This window comes from Uranotaenia lowii, chromosome 2, assembly GCF_029784155.1.
Source record: "Uranotaenia lowii strain MFRU-FL chromosome 2, ASM2978415v1, whole genome shotgun sequence".
Classification (NCBI taxonomy): Eukaryota; Metazoa; Arthropoda; class Insecta; order Diptera; family Culicidae; genus Uranotaenia; species Uranotaenia lowii.
Genome location: NC_073692.1, coordinates 102036494 through 102056318, shown reverse-complemented (window position 1 = coordinate 102056318; position 19825 = coordinate 102036494). Strand labels below are relative to the sequence as shown.

Below are 19825 nucleotides of genomic sequence, written 5' to 3'. Positions count from 1 at the left end.
TATATCCGTATGCTAAGAAATAGTTGAACACGAGAAGATTTTTGCTACATATCGTTATTTTCAAATATTTTGGATCTGAAACTGGAACACTGAAAATGTAAGCGCTGCTGAGCATAGAAATTTCGATCTTTAAAAAAAAAAATTTCCATATTTTCCTTATGGAATATAAAGAGAACTTCAGGATGTAAAGCTTCTGGGAAAAAAAATATTCGTGTTGAAATAAATGAACTTTAGAATTCAATAGATTTATGTATTAGAAAAACGATTCATACACAATTTTTCCGGTTTTGATTCGAGATTCCAGCTTTTTTTTTCAGTTTTCCCGGTTCTATTTTCAATTCCCGGTTCACTGGCCACCCTATCATATCCTGAATTCAGCGAAATATTTTTCACTTGACCATGCTCAATTTTTTTTCACATCAGAATAACATATTCATAGATAAAATGCAAATATGTCTATGTTTTTAAACTTATCTTCTTGCAGATTCAATTCATTGAGATTTTCAAGTCTCGTGTTTTCGTGTGCCGAGATCTTTGTTCAACTGTTAAACTTATTTGAATCTCTTATCTGATTTTTTTAAATGATCATTCTCTATATTTTGTAAACAATCCAGGACTTGTATGATTTTTATCGAGAAATCAAATTGGCTGATTTAACTCTCGATTACCCTTTTTGAGCCACCGATCGCTTCGGAAAATGAAGTTCCATTTTCCGATGCGTGCGATGGCTCAAACAGTCTTCATTCAATTTCTCGAAAAAAAACCCATGTCTATAGCAATTATTTCGTTTGATTCTTCATAATAAACCACACAAGATAAGTCTCATTTGTATAAAAACATTAAAATCAGAACTTGTTTTTTTTTCTAAAAAATTTGATTAATGCAAGGGAATAGTGGGTAAAAACAGCCATAGCTCCATTTTCCAAAGCGTGCGGCGCACACAGGGGAAAACGATGTAAAAAGGTGATCAAAATTGTTTACGCCAAAACGGAGCATTTTAGACGCATAATGTCTTCGGGACATTTTACCTACATTCAAAGCACTTTAAAATGAGCTTTTGATAAAAATGATTCAATCACCTAGCAGTGAGATAGAAAAATTATTTTTTGTATTTTTCATTTTAGAGCACTTATGTCTTTGGCAAGTTTTTAGATTGTAAAAAATGTAGCAATTTTGTTGAAGACGTCAACATCGTAAAAGCTAACCCAAAAAAGTTAGAAGGGTTCAAAATAAAAAAATATTTTTACATCACAATTTTCAGTATTTTAACAATATCTTTCCAGGCCGAGCTTATTCGAGCAAGATATGTTTGAAAGAGTTTTGAGTCACTTAAAATCAAATAGTTTTGTGGAACACACTTAATAAAAATATTCAGACTGAAACGAGTTAGATTCGAAAAACTAAGAAAAAATAGCTGTTTTCGAACACCTGTATCTTTCTAGTTCGGTTGAGTTCGGTTCATTTTTTGGTTGCATTAGAATCAGGCAGGTTTCAACGTTGTAAAAACATATAGTTTACAATGTTAAGTTGTTTATTTTGTAGCTTTATAAATGATTAAAGTTAGCTATTTTCAAGGAATCTAGAGGAAATTTTTTTTGCATTTAAAATTAGCTAACCGAAAAACAAACTCATCAAGTATATTGTATTGTAAGCGGAAAGGTAGATGATAAAGTTCGTCAATGGAGGCTTAAAAACGTCATAGGCGAGCGAGAGAATGATTTGGCTAAAATTTCACCAAAATAAAAACGATTGCTAATTGTTAGTTTAAATAAACTTGGAATTTGTCCTCTAGATTCCTTGAAAATAGCTAACTTTAATCACTTATAAAGCTACAAAATAAACAACTTAACATTGTAAACTATATGTTTTTACAACGTTGAAACTTGCCTAATTCTAATGCAACTAAAAAATGAACCGAACTCAACCGAACTAGAAAGATACAGGTGTTCGAAAACAGCTAATTTTTCTTAGTTTTTTCAATCTAACTCGTTTCAGTCTGAATATTTTTATTAAGTGTGTTCCACAAAACTATTTGATTTTAAGTGACTCAAAACTCTTTCAAACATATCTTGCTCGAATAAGCTCGGCCTGGAAAGATATTGTTAAAATACTGAAAATTTTGATAAAAAAATATTTTTTTATTTTGAACCCTTCTAACTTTTTTGGGTTAGCTTTTACGATGTTGACGTCTTCAACAAAATTGCTACATTTTTTACAATCTAAAAACTTGCCAAAGACATAAGTGCTCTAAAATGAAAAATACAAAAAATTATTTTTCTATCTCACTGCTAGGTGATTTAATCATTTTTATCAAAAGCTCATTTTAAAGTGCTTTGAATGTAGATAAAATGTCCCGAAGACACTTCGGATCTAAAACGCTCCGTTTTGGCGTAAACAATTTTGATCACCTTTTTACATCGTTTTCCCCTGTGTGCGGCGGCTCAAATTCATTCGATTCCTTAGAAAAAATCACATAACATTAGTCCCATTTGGTTTAAAATTATCAAGTCCAGACATGGTTTTCTGGAAAATGTAAAAAATTAAAGGGAATTGAGGTTGAAGAATCCTTAGTGTCCATAGCTCCATTTTGAAATGCGTGCGGTTGCTCAAATAGCTTTATCGAATTTCTCGAAAAAAAAAATCAACCAGATAGGTCTCATTTGCTCCAAAACTTTAAAGTCCGAACAAGCTTTTCTGATGCGTGCTGTGGCTCAAAATAGCCTTCATTCGGTTTTTCGAAAAAAAAATCACATAAGATAGGTCCCACTTGATTTAAAATTTCTAGTTCCGAACACGTTTTGGCTTTCTTACAGAAAGGCATAGGGAACGGTCAGTTGGGGATATCATTAATTAAGGGTCCAAGACCCCACTTTATAGGTACCAATCGACTCAGCTCGACGAGTTACGATGATGTCCGGGAATTTGTATGTTCCATAAAATCGTTCTTAACACATTAACTCCTATTCTAGGTTTCACGATTTTGATGAATTTAGTATCAAAATATTGCATTTTTTTTCCTGTAGGACTTATTTCAAAACCAAAAAAAAAAACAAAATTGTTTAAAATTTTTCTATTCCATAGAACATATCATGCTTACGTTGGCTCCAAAAAAGGTAGCCATTTGCTCAGCAGCAGTAGCCAGCAATCGCTAAATTAATTACAAAGGCGATCAAAAATTTGACAAAAATTTCATAAAACAGCAGAGAATCGATCCCACGCCATCTAGCATGAGAGTTTAGGAGGTTAACCCCTTGACCACTAGTGAGCGTCGAGATATGTGGCTCTCAAACTTTAACAGTTTGAATTATTTGGATTATAAATGAACTCGTTGAATATAAGTTCGTTTATCCTCCAAAAAACGTACTGGGCACCTTTTTTTTATATTGAGTTTAGTAATTTTTGCTATCGATTTTCTTTAATCATAATCTTTTTTATAGATTAATAATAAATAATTCAGAAATAAGGAATCCATTATTGTGTCATTTATTTCCAAAGATAATTGACACTCTGTAAGAAAGCCTCCAATCCACTGATAAGTGTATTAAATCGGGTTTTTTCTGAAATTATTGAAAAATGTAGGGGAATTCAGGGTAAAACCAGCCATAACTCCATTTTACGATGCGTGGAGTGTCTTAAACTGCCTACATTCGTAAGATAAGTTTCGTTTGATTTAAAATTTTCAGGTCCGAACATGCTTTTTCAGCATAAATTAAAAATGTTTGAATTAAGGGGAAAACAGTCGTAACTTTCTGTTGCGTTTGGTGGTTCAAATAGCCTTCATTCGATCTCTCGAAAAAATCACACTAGCAAGGTGTCATTTGGATCAAAATTTTCAAGTCTGAACTTTAATTTTTTCATAATTAATTGAAAAATTCAGGGGAATCTAGGGTAAAATCAGCCATATTCCCATTTTGCGAATCGTTTGGTAGCTCAAATAGCCTTCATTTGATTCTTCGGGAAAAAATCACACAAGATAGGTCTATTTTTGTTCAAAATGTTTTAGTCCTAATCACACGGAGTAAAAAGGCGTCAGTTGTTCCAATAATTTCAGCTTCTTATACCAATTATCGAAGTGTAGTTGATTTTTTCGCATTCAACTATTTATATAATAGATTCAACTACAAACTACTAATTGACATTAAGCAATCAATTATGAATATAATGCATTCAACTGTTATGACATAATTGATTCAACTGTATATACGATAGATTCAACTTCAATTGTATGATTGAATTTTGGCTTTCAACTATACTAAACATAGAAGCTAAGCTCAAATGTTTTTAAAACAAATGTATGTATGATGAAATTTTATGACTTCCTATTCTTGGACATATAGTCTTTGTCACTGACTTGACATTCTTGTACAAGATTGCAGCTCCAAAAAAGATAAAGAAGACTACCATTTAGCCGGAATCAACTTGCTCCTCGGAAAAAATTCGTGAATAAACGGAGTAACTGGACATCATTCGAATATTAAATGGATCGCTCAACGACGACAGCCGGTTCTATTCCAAGGAAAGTGATTGGTAAATAAGTTCTTACGGGCACAAGGTTATTTCGATTTTTTTTTTTTTTGCAATCAACAGGATTCCTTACCTGATCCAGTTTCTGAGTCCGCGGCCCAATATGGAATCAAAAATGCAGCTGATAAGTGCCTGCATGCGAGTTGCAAACAAACTTATGTAAGGTTTTAGTTTGCGATTTTTCAAGAAGGAAAACGAAAAGAGAAAATTTTTCCATCCGGAACTTGCTAGCCGATTTAAAGGAAACTTTTAACAACGGTTTCTCATTCATCCTGGATCAACTCGCCGTCACTATGACTGGGAATTATTTTTATTATTCTCAGCGTTTTCTAATCTAGTGTTCCCCTCTTCTAGGGGTATCCCTGCATGGTGTGAAGCTTTCTGGTCCTGCAGCTGAGATTCGAGGACCACCAGACTTGGCAGTAATCGGCAGTTCACTAGCTGGGAAAAAAAATTGCGGATCGTAGCGAGGTCCCCGTGATTGTGTTCCTGTACATAAACAGCAGACCACCCGATGGCAGCGATGGCCAGTTTTTGGCGAAAGCTGAACGAGCCGGAAATTTAATCTAAACGTATTTATTTATTAGGTCAAACTTTGCAGACTGCAATACTTAAAACCATCTAAATTGGTTCTTGTTCAGTATAAAAAATTTAATCAATAATAAATGAATTTCTAGCATGGTTATAGAAGGTAATCATATTTAATTGATTACTTTTAAAATGAACATTAATTGAATCTACTATATCTAAAGTTCATCATAGACATATAATTGAATCTATAAAATTTACAGATAAACCAACTATACCAGTATAGTTGAATTTACTATAATTATTGTTGAATGAACAACATCAATCATACGATTATAATTGAATCTATTATATTTATAGTTGAATGCATAACAATCAGAAATATAGTTGTATATAAGTGGAATATTGTTGAAAAAACTATACTTTTTTCTCCGTGCAGTGTTTCTGGATTGTCTTCAAAATATAGAGGAACTAGGGGTTAAAAAGGCAATATATCTCCATTCGTAAGCTTTTGCGGCGTCTGAAACTATGTTCAATCGCTTGTCCGGAGATTTTCACTAAAATAAAGTCTAGATTAATAGATTTTGTTCATGTAGGATGGAAGATTTATACACTTTTTCCCCATTGGCGATGGCTTATTTAATCCGGTTTTATTCGTTCGAACGACTATAATTATTCAACTATAATAGGTATTCGGAACGATTTGTAACTTAGCAGATTCTCATTACAGCCGTTAGAATTTACTTTGATTTATTTATTTTTTTAATTTCTATTCTACCAAAAACTGTTTGCATCAACTTACCCGAAAGAAAAATTAAATGTATAATAAAAAATGTATATGTTAATTGCCTTTAAGGTAGAACATTTTGTTATTTTTTGCGATTTTGAGGCTGTCCGCAATATGCATTTGCGTCTGATAACATTTGCCAAAAAACTATTAAAATTTGAAGACATTGACAAAATAGCGGCCACTTTCGGGTGGCCCATTTTTGACCAGATGACTAAGTTTTGCATTTTGGTTTAAGGAACGGCTTTGCGCTTTCATCTACCATATTTAGCCCAAACGGGCAACCTTTGGAAAGGGGGTCACTTTTCTGCTAACTGGAGTGGCTATCCGTATGGTCGTATCGTTCCACGTAAGCTTTCGAAACAGGCACCCGCGTGGGTAGATTCAGCACCCATGTCGGACAGACGGACCCATGAAATACCTAGTAGTTGTTGATTCAATATGCGAATTTCGAATCCCATGACTCATTGGGTCTGCGTTGGGTGGTGCGTTGTTGTAAAAACATGGCGCCAACTGGCCGATGTTCCTATCAGATGACCGTGCCCCATATTCCGGTTCAGATCTGTACGATACAGCTTGGTGTTGCTGTAGATAAATTTGCTAGAAACTAATTTCTTACCTCAGGGCGAAATGATTTGTGTTCCTTTGTTACACGCGTAGCAAATGTTCCCATGTGGTATTAGATCATTACACCCTTTCGATGTCCATGGAACAGTTCAGAGTGTTTTGGAAGTTTCAATGCAATGGAATTTCGAATCTATTGACTCTTTGAGTTTTCTCGACATCAAAAGATACATAGGATGTCAAAACACATTTTCGACAAGGTTTCATTTTTCATGGTAACTGCTCAAAGTTTCAAATACCTAAGTCTTCAAACACATGAAAATGTAGCATTCCAATGAAAAATTCAGACTGGGAACCGATTTCCATTAACGATTCTCCCAAAGCCCGCGAGCTTCTAATTACCGGACACGGGCAGCAACATGGCTTGCAGCATCGAGCCAGACTCACGCACGCACACGAAATGGGATGAACGTTTTGAGTTACAACGCAAAGCCGAGCACCCAGCAGCAGCTTTTGCTTCACCTTCCTTAGCAGAGGATTACTACTAAGTCAGAACGCCGCCGAATGGTTTGAGCCGGAATGGCCCGGATGAATCTAATTTCCGGCCCGAAACGATGTCGGATTGCACGCTGAATATGATCCGTCGATTAATTGTTTTCATTGAAGCGCTTTCACGGTTGATGGGCTCTTATCCTGATATCGTGTCGTATTTTGTGATACGACGACGAGTCGTTTTGTGTTTCAATCCAATTCATCTGGTTTAAAGCTGTGAAAGTTGTTTTATTTTTAGTTGAAATTCGATGACAAATATTAAAATTTCATTCGCCTTAATTAGGTTGCGAAATATAGTATCGAATGAATTAAATCGTAACGAATTTGCGAAACCGGTCGCATGCACGACTCTGTGGAACGTTGAAATTTGATATGGCTTGTATGGCTGGATTCAGAATAATAAAAACGACAAACTTGGAATCTTCACTTAAACAGAAAAAGAAGATTGATTTTAAATTCAAAAACGAAACAAACATTCTGAGTTCATATCTTCAACAAAAAAGTTATCCCATAAAAGCATTCCTTTTTTGATATACAAAACAGTTGAAAAAATGCCTTTTGGATTCCACTTTTAAATTTCAACTGACGCACACAGGGGAAAACGATGTAAAAAGGTGATCAAAATTGTTTACACAAAAACGGATCGTAGACACATCCATAGTGTCTTCGGGACATTTTACATTCGAAGCCTTGCAAATATTTTACATAATATTTTTCAAATTTCCACAGGCAAAAAATCTTTCAAAGACAAATTTGCAACTCGAACCATTTCCTCAAAGGGAGAATTCTTATTTGATTTTGACAGCAAATTATGAAAATCATAGAGAGAAAGGAATTTGAATAATTGTCTAAAGCACAAATTTTAACTTCAAGTTTTTGTTCCTAAATTTTTGCCACATTTTAATCCTTGAATAACATAAAGGGGAGATCAGGGCATAACAAAACAAGCACCCGGGGTCTTTTCAACGAAAGTACGATTTTTCTCAAATAAATTTTCATGAAGAACAGTTTTGTTGTTCCTATAGCATAGGTCGGCAAGCTGCGGCTCTTTAGCTCACTGTGCAAATATTTTATATAATTTAGAATAAAATATTTTAAAAAAATTGTGCTAAATTGATAATTGAGTCTTGTAACCTGGCACACGGATTTCCATAGGTCAAGAAAAAAAAAATTAAAATTGCATCCGCTGTAAGAACAAGCGGAAAGGACCAAATGGCAAACAAGATTTTTTTTAAGCCTAATCCTACAATATTTTACCTTTCACTATTTTGAAGTATCAGTATCAGTATCAACCGTAAATGCAAAGAATAACTGTTGTTTTCAAACAGCAAAAAATAAATCAAATAATTTATTTCCAAAACGCGTGTATATTTTTTGATGAATCGAACACAAAAGTTAAGCAGCAGTTAACAGGAAAACCAAAGGTTATCATATACAAAAAAGTAGTTCTTAAATAACCTCTGTTTTGTTATTAAATAACGTAATCCTCATCAAATCGCATTTGAATTAATCAAACATTTCGAAAAATATTTAAAACTTTGAGGCATAAAAATATTGAAAAAACCACATAAATCAAATCCAATTTATTTGAATTGAGGCGATAATTATATCTAGATATAATTATGCATTCCAGATTGTCCAGATTCAACCGTACTTGCTCGATTTTTTTTTTGGGAAATGCACGCTCTGGTCCGGTTGCCCGGAGTAATAAAGCCCGGTTTTCTCTCAGATTATTTCCAATTTTCAGGAAATTCCAAATTTTCAACTTGTTTTAACGAAATAAATTCACGTGCTTTTTTTTTGGAGTTGTGAGATAAAATTTGAACGCCGCTGAGGTGCCTTGGTAAAAAATATTTTTCTCTAGTATTTTTTTATAAAAAATACTTAGATTTTGGCTGGATTTGCCCGGATATTTCCTGATTTTGAGTTCAAAATTTATAAATTGCCCGGCCTGGATACGTACAGGAAAAATACAGAAAGCTTACTGAATAAATAAAGAGTTGAAAAGTGAATAGATTCAAATATAAAATTCCAAAACAAAGAATTGAAGTTAGACAGTTTGAAAGTTTTTTAAACTCGAATCAGCATTGAGAATGAATGAACATTCTGAAAATCTATTTGAAAACTGAATCACAGGCTAAATGTTAGTGAGCAATGACTTAATTGACCTTTACACCCCGAATCAGTTGTTTTTATAATCAAACTGTATGTATGTATTTAAAAAAAACTGGTTAACCTTTGAGTCTTTGTATACATTTAAAATTTTAAGAGTGATGCCTGCAGCCAAGATTTACCAAAAGCAAACAAGTTTTGAACGAAGTTTCAGAAACGGATATAATTTTTTTTAATTAATTAAAAGTTTACTAACGTTGATTTATTTATATTAATTTTTGTTTAGAAACTCTGAAAGAATTCTTGAAATGATCTTTCCAGTTAAAATGTACCGTTTCTTTATTAATTGTTACGCATTTTCCATTAAGGCTACAGGTTTGTTCCAGTAATCTAAGCTTAAGCAATCATTAATGGGTAATCTACAATGTATTGAATTTAATTCTTCATTCAATCGAACGCACGATACTGAAGAATCACATGTGACATAAAATCAGATTTTTGAATTTGCCAGATGCGAAAAATTCTGAACACACGTTCGATTAATGATATTAATTTTAAAAATTTTACCAGTTTTCAGGAGCATAACTTTTGAAGATTAAAATTATCGGCTACATTAATTTCAGTTGAATTTAACCTTATACTTTTGAATTTTGGAAAGGATTAGCACAATTTGGGGAAAGATCATGAAAAAGCTTGATAATTTTAAGAAAATTTATTTCCCTTTACTTTGTTTGTTAAAAGGCTTTTCTTTGCCGAAGAAATTATAAATATTCTTCTTATGTTCATATGTTCAACTTTTTCGCTGTAACATCATGTAAAGTATTAATTTAAGCTTGATATGAATTCTAAATGTTCTTGGCCCGATATTATTTGCCAACGCATTAAAATTGATAAAAAATCAAACCATGCTAGAAGAGTTGACAATCCAGAAGAGAATCCATGTACTTATTGGCAATCAAAACAGAATCTTAAAAAATATCCAAGAGTAAGAAAAAACTAAAATGATATGAAACTTATTTCCGTATAACTTATGTTCAGTTATCTTTCATGTGTTTTTTTTTTTTATTAAAAACAAATACAATTGATTTTCAATGTGGCTCTTTAGAACTTTAAAATTTTGAAAATTTGAAGTTTTTGGCTCTTTTGACTCAAAAGGTTGCCAACCACTGTCCTATGGTATTAATTTTTCAGCAATAAAGAAATCTCTTTGTCATCTTGGTTATTTTAAATAAAACCAACGTGGTTCTCAGGTGACGAAAATACTATTTTTGAACACCGGAAAATAAGCTCTTATGATCGTTAAATCATCACGAGTTCATCACAGAGACGAGCTCGATTCCTGGTGGGTATTCGTGATCGTATATTTTGATTGTTGAATTATGCGGATGGTTGCACCATCTGCCAAACAAAGCACCAGAAAAATAATGTTCGAGTGTGTGTGAATTGTTTGTATTCTAAAAACAGACAAACATTTTTTTGTTAATGCTTTTTTTGGTGGATCTACGACTCATCTTTTAGTGCAAAATGTATGGTCCATGCATTTGGCACTAAATGGTAAATGAAAAAAAAAATCTCCTCGACCAGGAATCGAACTCGAGGCTTCTAATTACCTCTCCGACATCTAACCAATAGGCCAAATCGTCAGATGAAACAATTCAAGCTGTGGCTTTATAATTCAGTTCACTTCATCGAGTTGAGTTCGCTGCTAGATTCTATGGCAGAAAATGCTCATCGTGCCCCGATTAAAGGTGCTTATACAGCACAAGGCGGGGGGGTGGCAAAAAACTTTAAAATGCATTTTTGAACTCTACTACTATAGTTAAATTTTACTATTTCAAATTTTAGTTTGTTAGATAAACTTTTTTAGTTTCTGAACACGAAACAATTAAGTAACTCAAAATATATAGCTGTTTTCTATGCTTAAATTAGCGTCGTTTTTAAGGTGGCCATTATGCCCTCATCTCCCCTATTCGAAAGACCCGGGAAAAACCATGTGAAATTCTGAATAATCGGTTATGTATTTTTCGCAATCCACAAAAAAAATCTAATGAAGAGGAAGCTTTTGAAAAACCTTATCCAATGTTTGATCGATAAATCACATCAAAAATTTGGTTTTTGTTTTTTGTTTTGATAAAACAAAAACTTAAATCAAGAACAATGAAACAAATTCTAATTCATCGCCAGCTTTAAGAAGTGGGAAGTTTTAAAATAGCAAAAACGTTAAAAACGATCATCTAGGATATCCAAATTTGACAAGGCTTTTTCTATTTCAAGAAACCATAACAGACATCGGTTACGTTTTGTTCCCGCTTCAAATATACAAGGTAAACTCAAAGTTTTCTGCAGTTTCATGAAAACAGACCTGAAATTTATTAAAAAATTCTTTCTTCACGTTTTGATTTTGGTTTTTCCTCAAAGGGTGGTGTTGCACACAGGGATTAAGCTAGTTCCATATATTAGCTTTTGCATCGTACCTTTAGAATAATAATTTTGAAGATATTTTTGAACACACTATTAAAAAGATGCGTTTTATGCGATTTGTAAGAAGAAAGAAAATGCGTAAATTGGGTGAAGGCTACTTGTACATTGGGGTGTGTTATTTTGCCACATGTTCCGATTTTCAAAAACCCTGTAGTCTTTAACATTCTTAAAGATTCAGGTACCCGGGTTTCGATTTGAAATTCTGTATGGATTACGCGAAAATTTGTTCGGAGAATGTCACTCTTTTGGTTTTTCTTGGATTTTTTGTTCTCACGCAAAGCAAATAAAATTCTTTACAGTAAAATTCTCTGACTACAACTTTGCTGAAGATGGCAAAGCGGTAGGAGTAACGAGAAAATAGTTATAACGCCCCAAACAGAGCATTCTTTTTCATGAAAAGAAGCTAGCAACACTGACACATTTTCCGTCGAATTTCCAGATATATAATTTTAACAAGGAAGGTATCAATTTTAGAATATTGAAATTTTCTGATGAAATGATCTTCATTAGATTCTCTATCATTTGCGAAAAAAATGTTAAAGTTACCAAATTTTGGAGTTACCAGATGCCATGATTTTGAAAAAATTAAACTTAAATCAGGTATAACTGATTTTTTCTTCTCATTTTGATGAGGAAAAACAGGAATTAAAATACAAACAATACAAATTAATACACTTTAAATAAAGTTTTGGCATTTCCAATGTTTCCATTTCAGCTTGTTGCGATAAAAAAATCCATGCCTCTTTTTCAAAAGAGTTAATCTTGTCAGAAGCTTCTGACACCATCTAAATTATGCACTTGGCCAGTTGAGTAGTTCGTAAAGTTCATCAGATGATATTGAACTGGTACGTACATATGTGGTGGCTCATAAACGTAACCATCGTAATAAAATCAAACGATCATATTTTCCAAAGTGTTGGCCGCCTCATTGATCATTTTCTTTTCTCGCACTTTAAGTTCAGCAAAACAGCATTCCTCCTTCCGGGAGAGCATAACGTGGTTCACAAGAATTGTTCCAAGAATACGAGGTAAGTTGATCTTTTCATAATTGTTTCTTTGACATTTTTTTTGGTTTTTTTTAATTGCTGAAGTTTAAATAAAATATGCCATGAGATAGCCACTGTATCAAGCAGCTGTTTGAGATTATGTCGGTGGCCTCAGAAAAGGTTTTAAAAAAAGACATGAATTCGATCCCAACAAGCTACACATTGGAAATGCTCAAATATAATTCAAAATGTGATTTGAACAAATAAAAATGACAGCTCTACCAAATTCCAATTTTTAAAATTGGACGGAAAATCTGACAGTGATGCTATTTTCTTTTCAAAAAAGAGAATGCTGTTTTGGGCTTTTCTTGCTTCTCTTACCTCTTTGCCGTCTCCGGCAAAAATGTAGCCAGAAAATTTTACAGAAATCTCTATACATTGGAATTTCATTTGCATAGCGTGAAAACAAAATATCAAAAAAGTGACATTCTCCGAACTAGAGATGTACCGAATATTCGGTCGGCCGAATATTCGGCGCCGAATACCGCCAAAAAACCGTTAAGCCGAATATTCGGCTCACCGAATAGTTGAGCTAGGTATTCGGCCGAATAGGCCGAATAGGCCGAATATATATTATATTTAAAATTACACAAAACCAGACTTCTCAATATTTTCAACTGATGTTGGATAATTTTTAAAATATCCAAAAGTAATGTTGAAAAACCTTCAAAATCACCGAAAACTTATGGTTTTAGTAAAACATTTCGTATGTGTTCGTGTATTTTTCACTATGGATAGCTTTATACTTTGATTATCATTTATTCCAAACCAAACCAAACCAACCAAATAAAGAATTCGAGAAAAGTTAAATCTGACCAGAATGATCACATATTTTTTTAAACTTTCCGAATTTTTCCCGGGTTTATTTAGATTTTTTGCTAAATCACATAAAAAATCAAATGTCACTTCAGAAATTCTAAAATTTTCTGTTACAAAACGATTTTTTAGAGAAAACTTATTCGTTAGATACGATTTGAACACTGCTGTTGAAATTCGATGAAAACTTTAAATTTCAAGTAAATTTAATTTCTTTTACCCCTTGTATGTTTGAGTATAATGCCTAGTTTATGATCAGATTTTCACAGATTTTCCAACAAATCGTTCAGACCCTGCCGTGTGAATACGTGTCGTAGAAAGTATGGTATGCTTGAGGTTAAAGATAATCGTTTTTTTTTTTGGCAACTCTTTTGATGACATCTAGCAAAAATTAGATATCCATCTATTTCGATACAAAAAAGCTATTTCAAATAGCTGAACACCTGTTTTGGCATGTTTTGTCTCAGATTTCACTGGAATCCGATCTCTTTAGTGCTAAGCGTCCTAGAAGCTACAAGTCTTCTGATGTCCTTTTAGCTAATGGTGACATTTTGAAAATGAAAGAAACCTCTACTTCAAAAAGATCTGAAACATCTGGTTGGAAATAATCGACTTAAAAACATGAGGGACATTCAGATGACAGAAAAAGAAGATTTCTATTAGAAAAAGCAGTAGAAATAGAAGTATGTTTACACAAAACTCAACAGAATATTCGGCCGAATATTCGGCCGAATATTTGTTTGGCCGAATAGTTGGAAAGGTCAATATTCGGTATTCGGCCGTTCGCCGAATACCACTATTCGGTACATCTCTACTCCGAACAAAAATTAAAAATGAATCATTTTAAAAATCTGCAAAAAATCTGTCGCTCGTTTTGCCAAAAAAAGGAACCTTTTAGACTACAGGGTTTTTGAAATTCAGATAAAGTTGCGAAACGATGCCCTCTATTGTACATAGCTGTACGAAACTGTAGATCGAACGGTAAAAAGCCGAGTAAAAAATTTGAACGAAATTGAATAATTTTTAGGTTCTTGAATCTTATTTGGATAACATGACACAGATCTCCATTCGATCTTATGAATTCAGTCGAACATTCCTTGACCTAGTGCTTTATAGGAATGTTTCATACAGTACCAAAAAAATCGCAAAATACAAACGAAAAACCTGAAATTGAACGAAAAAACACCATAAGATAAAAAAGCTGTTTGCTTACCTGGCAAGTGGGACTTGTTGAAGTCGGCGTCACTGGGTCGTCTCATTTTGCTGCCGCCCAGTAAACTTGCGGTGTCCGAAGAATCGTCTGATGGTTTGATTGAAGAAGACCCATCATGACGGAACCATCCAGCATGCACAGGCAGGCAGACAGGTGAACGTGAACGCGAACAAAAAAAAACACGCACAGATAACAGCATTTTGCGGGCCCAGGGTGGATTGTTGGTTGATGAATGATGGTTTTTTTTGGTTTTTTGTTGTGCCAATTGATTCCGATTTATCAGCACGTGTAACAGCACATTGATGAAAGCGCCCAGATGAAAATGATTATTTTTTAATCGGTGCATGAAAAGAAGAAGAGGGAAAAAAACAAAAACAAACACACACGTAAGCATCATCATGATTATTATTAGTGCGGTGAAGAAAAATAATTAAGTAAGTTTTCTCAAGTAGCATACGGGGTAAAGCTATTGGAGCATGTTTGGATAGCACGAAAATAAAACCTAACAGGGTAAACATATTCTGTCAAAAATGGCATAACGTCCCGTTTTGGTCAATGACAAAATAAACAAGCTCGGTTGACGGTTTTTTTTTCTGTTTCCCAGCCAGCATCCACATGCCAAGTTGTTGTCAGGCCCGTGCGAAGGACCCGTCCATGGGGGGGGGGGGGGGTTCAGAATTTCAAATTTAGCTAGAAATAATAACAACACCAAAAATGCACAATTAATCCGAAAAGTCATTGAAAAATATCCAACATTATGTCATTCCATGTTTTGTTGTAAATATTTAAAGAATAAAGCACTTAAAAAAAATTTAAATTTATCTTTAAAGTTGCTTCGTTTAATCATTTTTGAAACTTTTCATTGATTAACTAAAAAATCATGATCGATTCAAAAAAGATGATTGAAATTAATAAAAATAAGGGAAACGTTTATTAACTTTAAAATGCCTATCAGATAGTTTAGAATTTCAAGTTTGGATTTTTTTTTCGTTTCCAAATAAAATACTGAGTCGTGACAATGTCTTGTTTTTCGATAGAGTGTGAGTTGAAATTATGATTATATCGAACATTTTGTTTTCAGAAAACAAAAATTTAGAATTTAAAAACAAAGACAAACTTATTATTAAATATCTCAAAAAATTGAATTCGTTCTTTCACAATTTATTTGAAAATTTCAAAAAACTACAACTCAACTTAACTACAGTAGAATTCGGTAAAGTTAATTAAAAAATACAAACAAGATATGAAATTCAAAAACACATGAGAAGATTTTTTTTTTTCAATAAAAACTTCTTACAAATTCGAAAATCAATTCATAGAATTCAAGTGATAGCTAAAGAAAATAGCATTGTATGCCTTTGTTAATTCGGTAGATTTCGAATTCTCCTGAAATTTCCTCATTTTTCTGAATCTGTTTTCTTTACATTAAATCAATCAGTATTTAGTAAAATCAATCATTGATGACTGATGAACTAAGAAATTTACATGAAAGAAAAAAAAACAGACTATGAAATTGTTTATTTTATTTGACTAAGAAGCAAAAATATTCTGGTCATGATGATGATGCATAATCTAAAATTAATAAATTAACCAGTTTTCAAAAATTTGACAATTATCATAACAATACAAAGTTCAGTGTTCGGCACAAAAGCGCTAATCCGCTATTCGCTAGTTAGTCCGTTAACTTTTCGTAAGCGGTTTAATTTTGCCGCTAAGTTTTGATTGATTTAGCGAATTAAAAAGTTCCGCTATTTTTTTCATTCCGCTAATTGAAAACCGCTAACTCCCATAACTATCTCATTCTAGTTGCTTAATTGGATCCATTGGAGGAATACGTACCCGAGTTAGAGAAAAGATGTTTTTAGTGTAATTTTTTTCTCTTTTAGCACTATTTTCTCGCAACGTTTCAGAAGAAGATAACAATAAAAGGTGTTAAACAATATAAAAATATTTTTAACAACTCTTCATCAGCATTTGCTTTCAAATGGTTGAGATATTTGCTTTTCAAAATACAGTTTCTAAGAGATTTTACAGATCAGTACATATAAAATTTTGATAAAATCACCATTGCAGCTTTCGTTTTAAGTGCAAATAGAAATTGCGTAAATGTTCACGTTTGACAATGCTTCAGCAAGTTCGAGAAAGGAGAAAGCAGGTGAAAGATTTTAAGTGAGGATAATGTAAAGTAATGCCAAAAACAATAAAATAGAATGAAAAGCATAAAATATTGTTTGCAACAAAATTGCATTTATCTACATTGCATGAACCCGTTAAATCGAGTAAATTTTTATTCAAAATTGAAATAAAAAAAAGAGATTCTCCTCCCATCTTTCAAATTTTGTTCTTTTGCTCTTGAAATTGTTCGAATATTCGGTCGTTTTTATTTGTAGAACTCAAAAACTTGAAAAAAATCCTATCTTTGCCAGTTTGGGTTTTGCCCATAAAGTTTAATGGAAATTCGATCAATTGATCTAATTTTACATTAAATACTTGAAATTTTATTTATCCCCTCCTTGGGGAGTTTTAGAAATCAAAAGGGGAAGGGCGTGACTTAAAAAGAATTAGGTATTTGTTCTGCCTTAATGTTGGTTAACAATTAGCGATTAGCGATTAGCGCTTTAAGCTTAAAGCGATAACTTTTTTGGCACATTTAGCGAATTTAATTAGCGATCGCTAACTTTGTATGAGTTAGCGATTTAATTGGCGGCGCTAATTTGTCAGTTAGCGATGCCGAACACTGACAAAGTTTGATTTTATTAAACTTATTTGTTGAGCCTGCAAAATAATCTATTTTTCTAATATCTAAAATTTGATTTTCGTTCAAACTTTTCATTTTTTTTTTAAATTCCCTAATCAAACAGTAGACTTATCTAACTTCAGAAAAAAACTTCAAAAAAAAACTTGCGGTCTTAGAAATAGTTAATAATTCAATTTAAACCCTTTTTGATGTTTTTTTCTTAAAGTTATAAAATTTCTCTAAAAATTCCGATTGTTCTTATATGATTTTTAAATATTTAAAAGTTATATTAAAAAGAAAAGATATGAATTGTGTGGCCTTGTGTAATTCATAATAAACCATTTGAATGTTGAGTTGAGTATTAGAAAAAGAGAAAAACACAAGACAAAATTGAAGCTAAAACTCTGAATTTAGTTGGTTACACTTCTTAACAAACCCGTTCTAAATACCATCCAGTTTTTGTGTCAAGATTTGAGTTTCAATAAAGATGATCTATTGAATTACATACTGAAACTTACTATTAAACATTAGTTTCAATTTAGAAACGTCTTAAATTAAAATGTGTTAGGTGAGTGATTAAACATTAAATTCCGCCGGAGGCGAGAACATTTTCTGACATTTACGATAAATTTCTTTCTTTAACTAAAAATTTTACTTGGAAAAAATCTCCATGGGGGGGGGGGGGTTAAACCCCTAACCCCCCCCCCCCCCCCCCCGTTCGCACGGCCTTGGTTGTTGTTATTCATTTTTATTGGCTTACTGCTGAAACTGCTTGCTTATTCAACCTGTCATCCGAAATACTGTCCGAACTTATTCTAATGGAAAAAGCAGTTTGAAAACCAAAAAAAAAAGTTCTGCAACGTTTTTTCCCTTCTTTCTAAGAATGCCTACCAAGAATTTCGCTATGGACACGAGACGCTGGAAGCATTGCGAACCAAAACAAAAAAAACAGCAACTCAGGAATAAGTAAACAACATTTTTTAGCACAGCAGACTTCTGCTTACGCACTTGACTGCTGGCTGCCTCGCCTATCTGCCAATAGCCGAACCGAGATTTATCGGAACGATAGATTCTGCCAAGATTTGATATGACATCCGCGGTGGACTCCGACAGGTGCAGAAAAGATAAGAAATGAGATAAAGTTTTTTGTACCGCCCGGTTTTTGTCGGTGCTGTCATTGATACAAAATTGACTGGAACAATTTCCTACCCCCTGGTGGCTGTTTTTGATTACAGCGAAGGACAGTGGTATTGCATATTTTTACTTTTATTCAGAATTGTAGCTGAGCAGATGGGTGAAAGTTAGAGTTTGATTGATTATTTTCATTTGAGAACGCTTCATGGATGTTTTGAAATCAAAACAGTACCTTGGAGTAAAGATAATTTAAATAAACTAACCGAACTCAAAAAAAAAATTCATAAAAAAAATGATTGAAAGTTTTAAATATAAAGCCCTTTAAATTGCTCATAAAATTTTACTTAAATTATTAAACAATTACTTAAACTATTTTTTTCCTAACGGTTTTGTGTAAGCAGGTTCAATATTGAGTTTCTAGTTTACCCAGTTCATCAGCAGAAGAAAACAGCTTCAAAACAGATAGAAAATAAATGAAAATCATAGAAACTGAGGAATCATGGAAATCCTAAGATATCAGTGCTAAAAATGGTGGTTCAAAAATTGAGATCGAATTTCCATTTCAAAAGCAACAGTTGAGTATTGGTTGCATGAAAAAAAAAAAGATTAAAATGAGACTAAAACTTAATGACAGAAAATTCTGAAAGTTTCCACAATACTCAGGATTTAGAATCTAGTTAAAATACTAATAAAAACAATAAAAAAAACTAAGATTTTTTTTAAAGTAGATGTTTAATTTTCTTTAACTTATCTAAAAATCGAACTTCCCTAGAGAAAAAATAAAAAATAAATGAAGGTTAGCTTATTCTTAAATATTTTGCTAAGACTAGTACAAATTGAAGGCTGAAGTCATTTTGTCATTTTGTCATTTTTGTTTTTTTTTTATCATTTTTGAATTTGTAATTTGTAATTTTTGTATTTATTTTCATTTTTGTCAATTTTCCAATTCTTGTAATTTTTGTCATTTTTGTCATTTTTGTCATTTTCGTCATTTTTGTCATTTTTGTCATTTTTGTCATTTTTGTCATTTTTGTCATTTTTGTCATTTTTGTCATTTTTGTCGTTTTTGTCGTTTTTGTCATTTTTGTCGTTTTTGTCATTTTTGTCATTTTTGTCATTTTTGTCATTTTTGTCATTTTTGTCATTTTTGTCATTTTTGTCATTTTTGTCATTTTTGTCATTTTTGTCATTTTTGTCATTTTTGTCATTTTTGTCATTTTTGTCATTTTTGTCATTTTTGTCATTTTTGTCATTTTTGTCATTTTTGTCATTTTTGTCATTTTTGTCATTTTTGTCATTTTTGTCATTTTTGTCATTTTTGTCATTTTTGT

At 32.6% G+C, this 19825-nt stretch overlaps 1 protein-coding gene across 6 annotated transcripts in view; it reads right to left on the bottom strand.

Annotated features, from left to right (window-relative positions):
* LOC129743123 (restin homolog) overlaps positions 1-14755 on the bottom strand; it is a 126343-nt gene extending 111588 nt beyond the window's left edge. For 5 of the 6 annotated variants that reach the window (XM_055735084.1, XM_055735085.1, XM_055735087.1 and 2 more), the window contains exon 1: positions 14624-14755. In XM_055735084.1, coding sequence (XP_055591059.1) covers positions 14624-14669 — 46 coding nt within the window. In that variant the 5' untranslated portion in view covers positions 14670-14755. The remainder of the gene's footprint in view (positions 1-14623) is intronic. The other variant, XM_055735089.1, reaches the window with a different exon arrangement.
* Positions 14756-19825: the final 5070 nt, after the last annotated feature.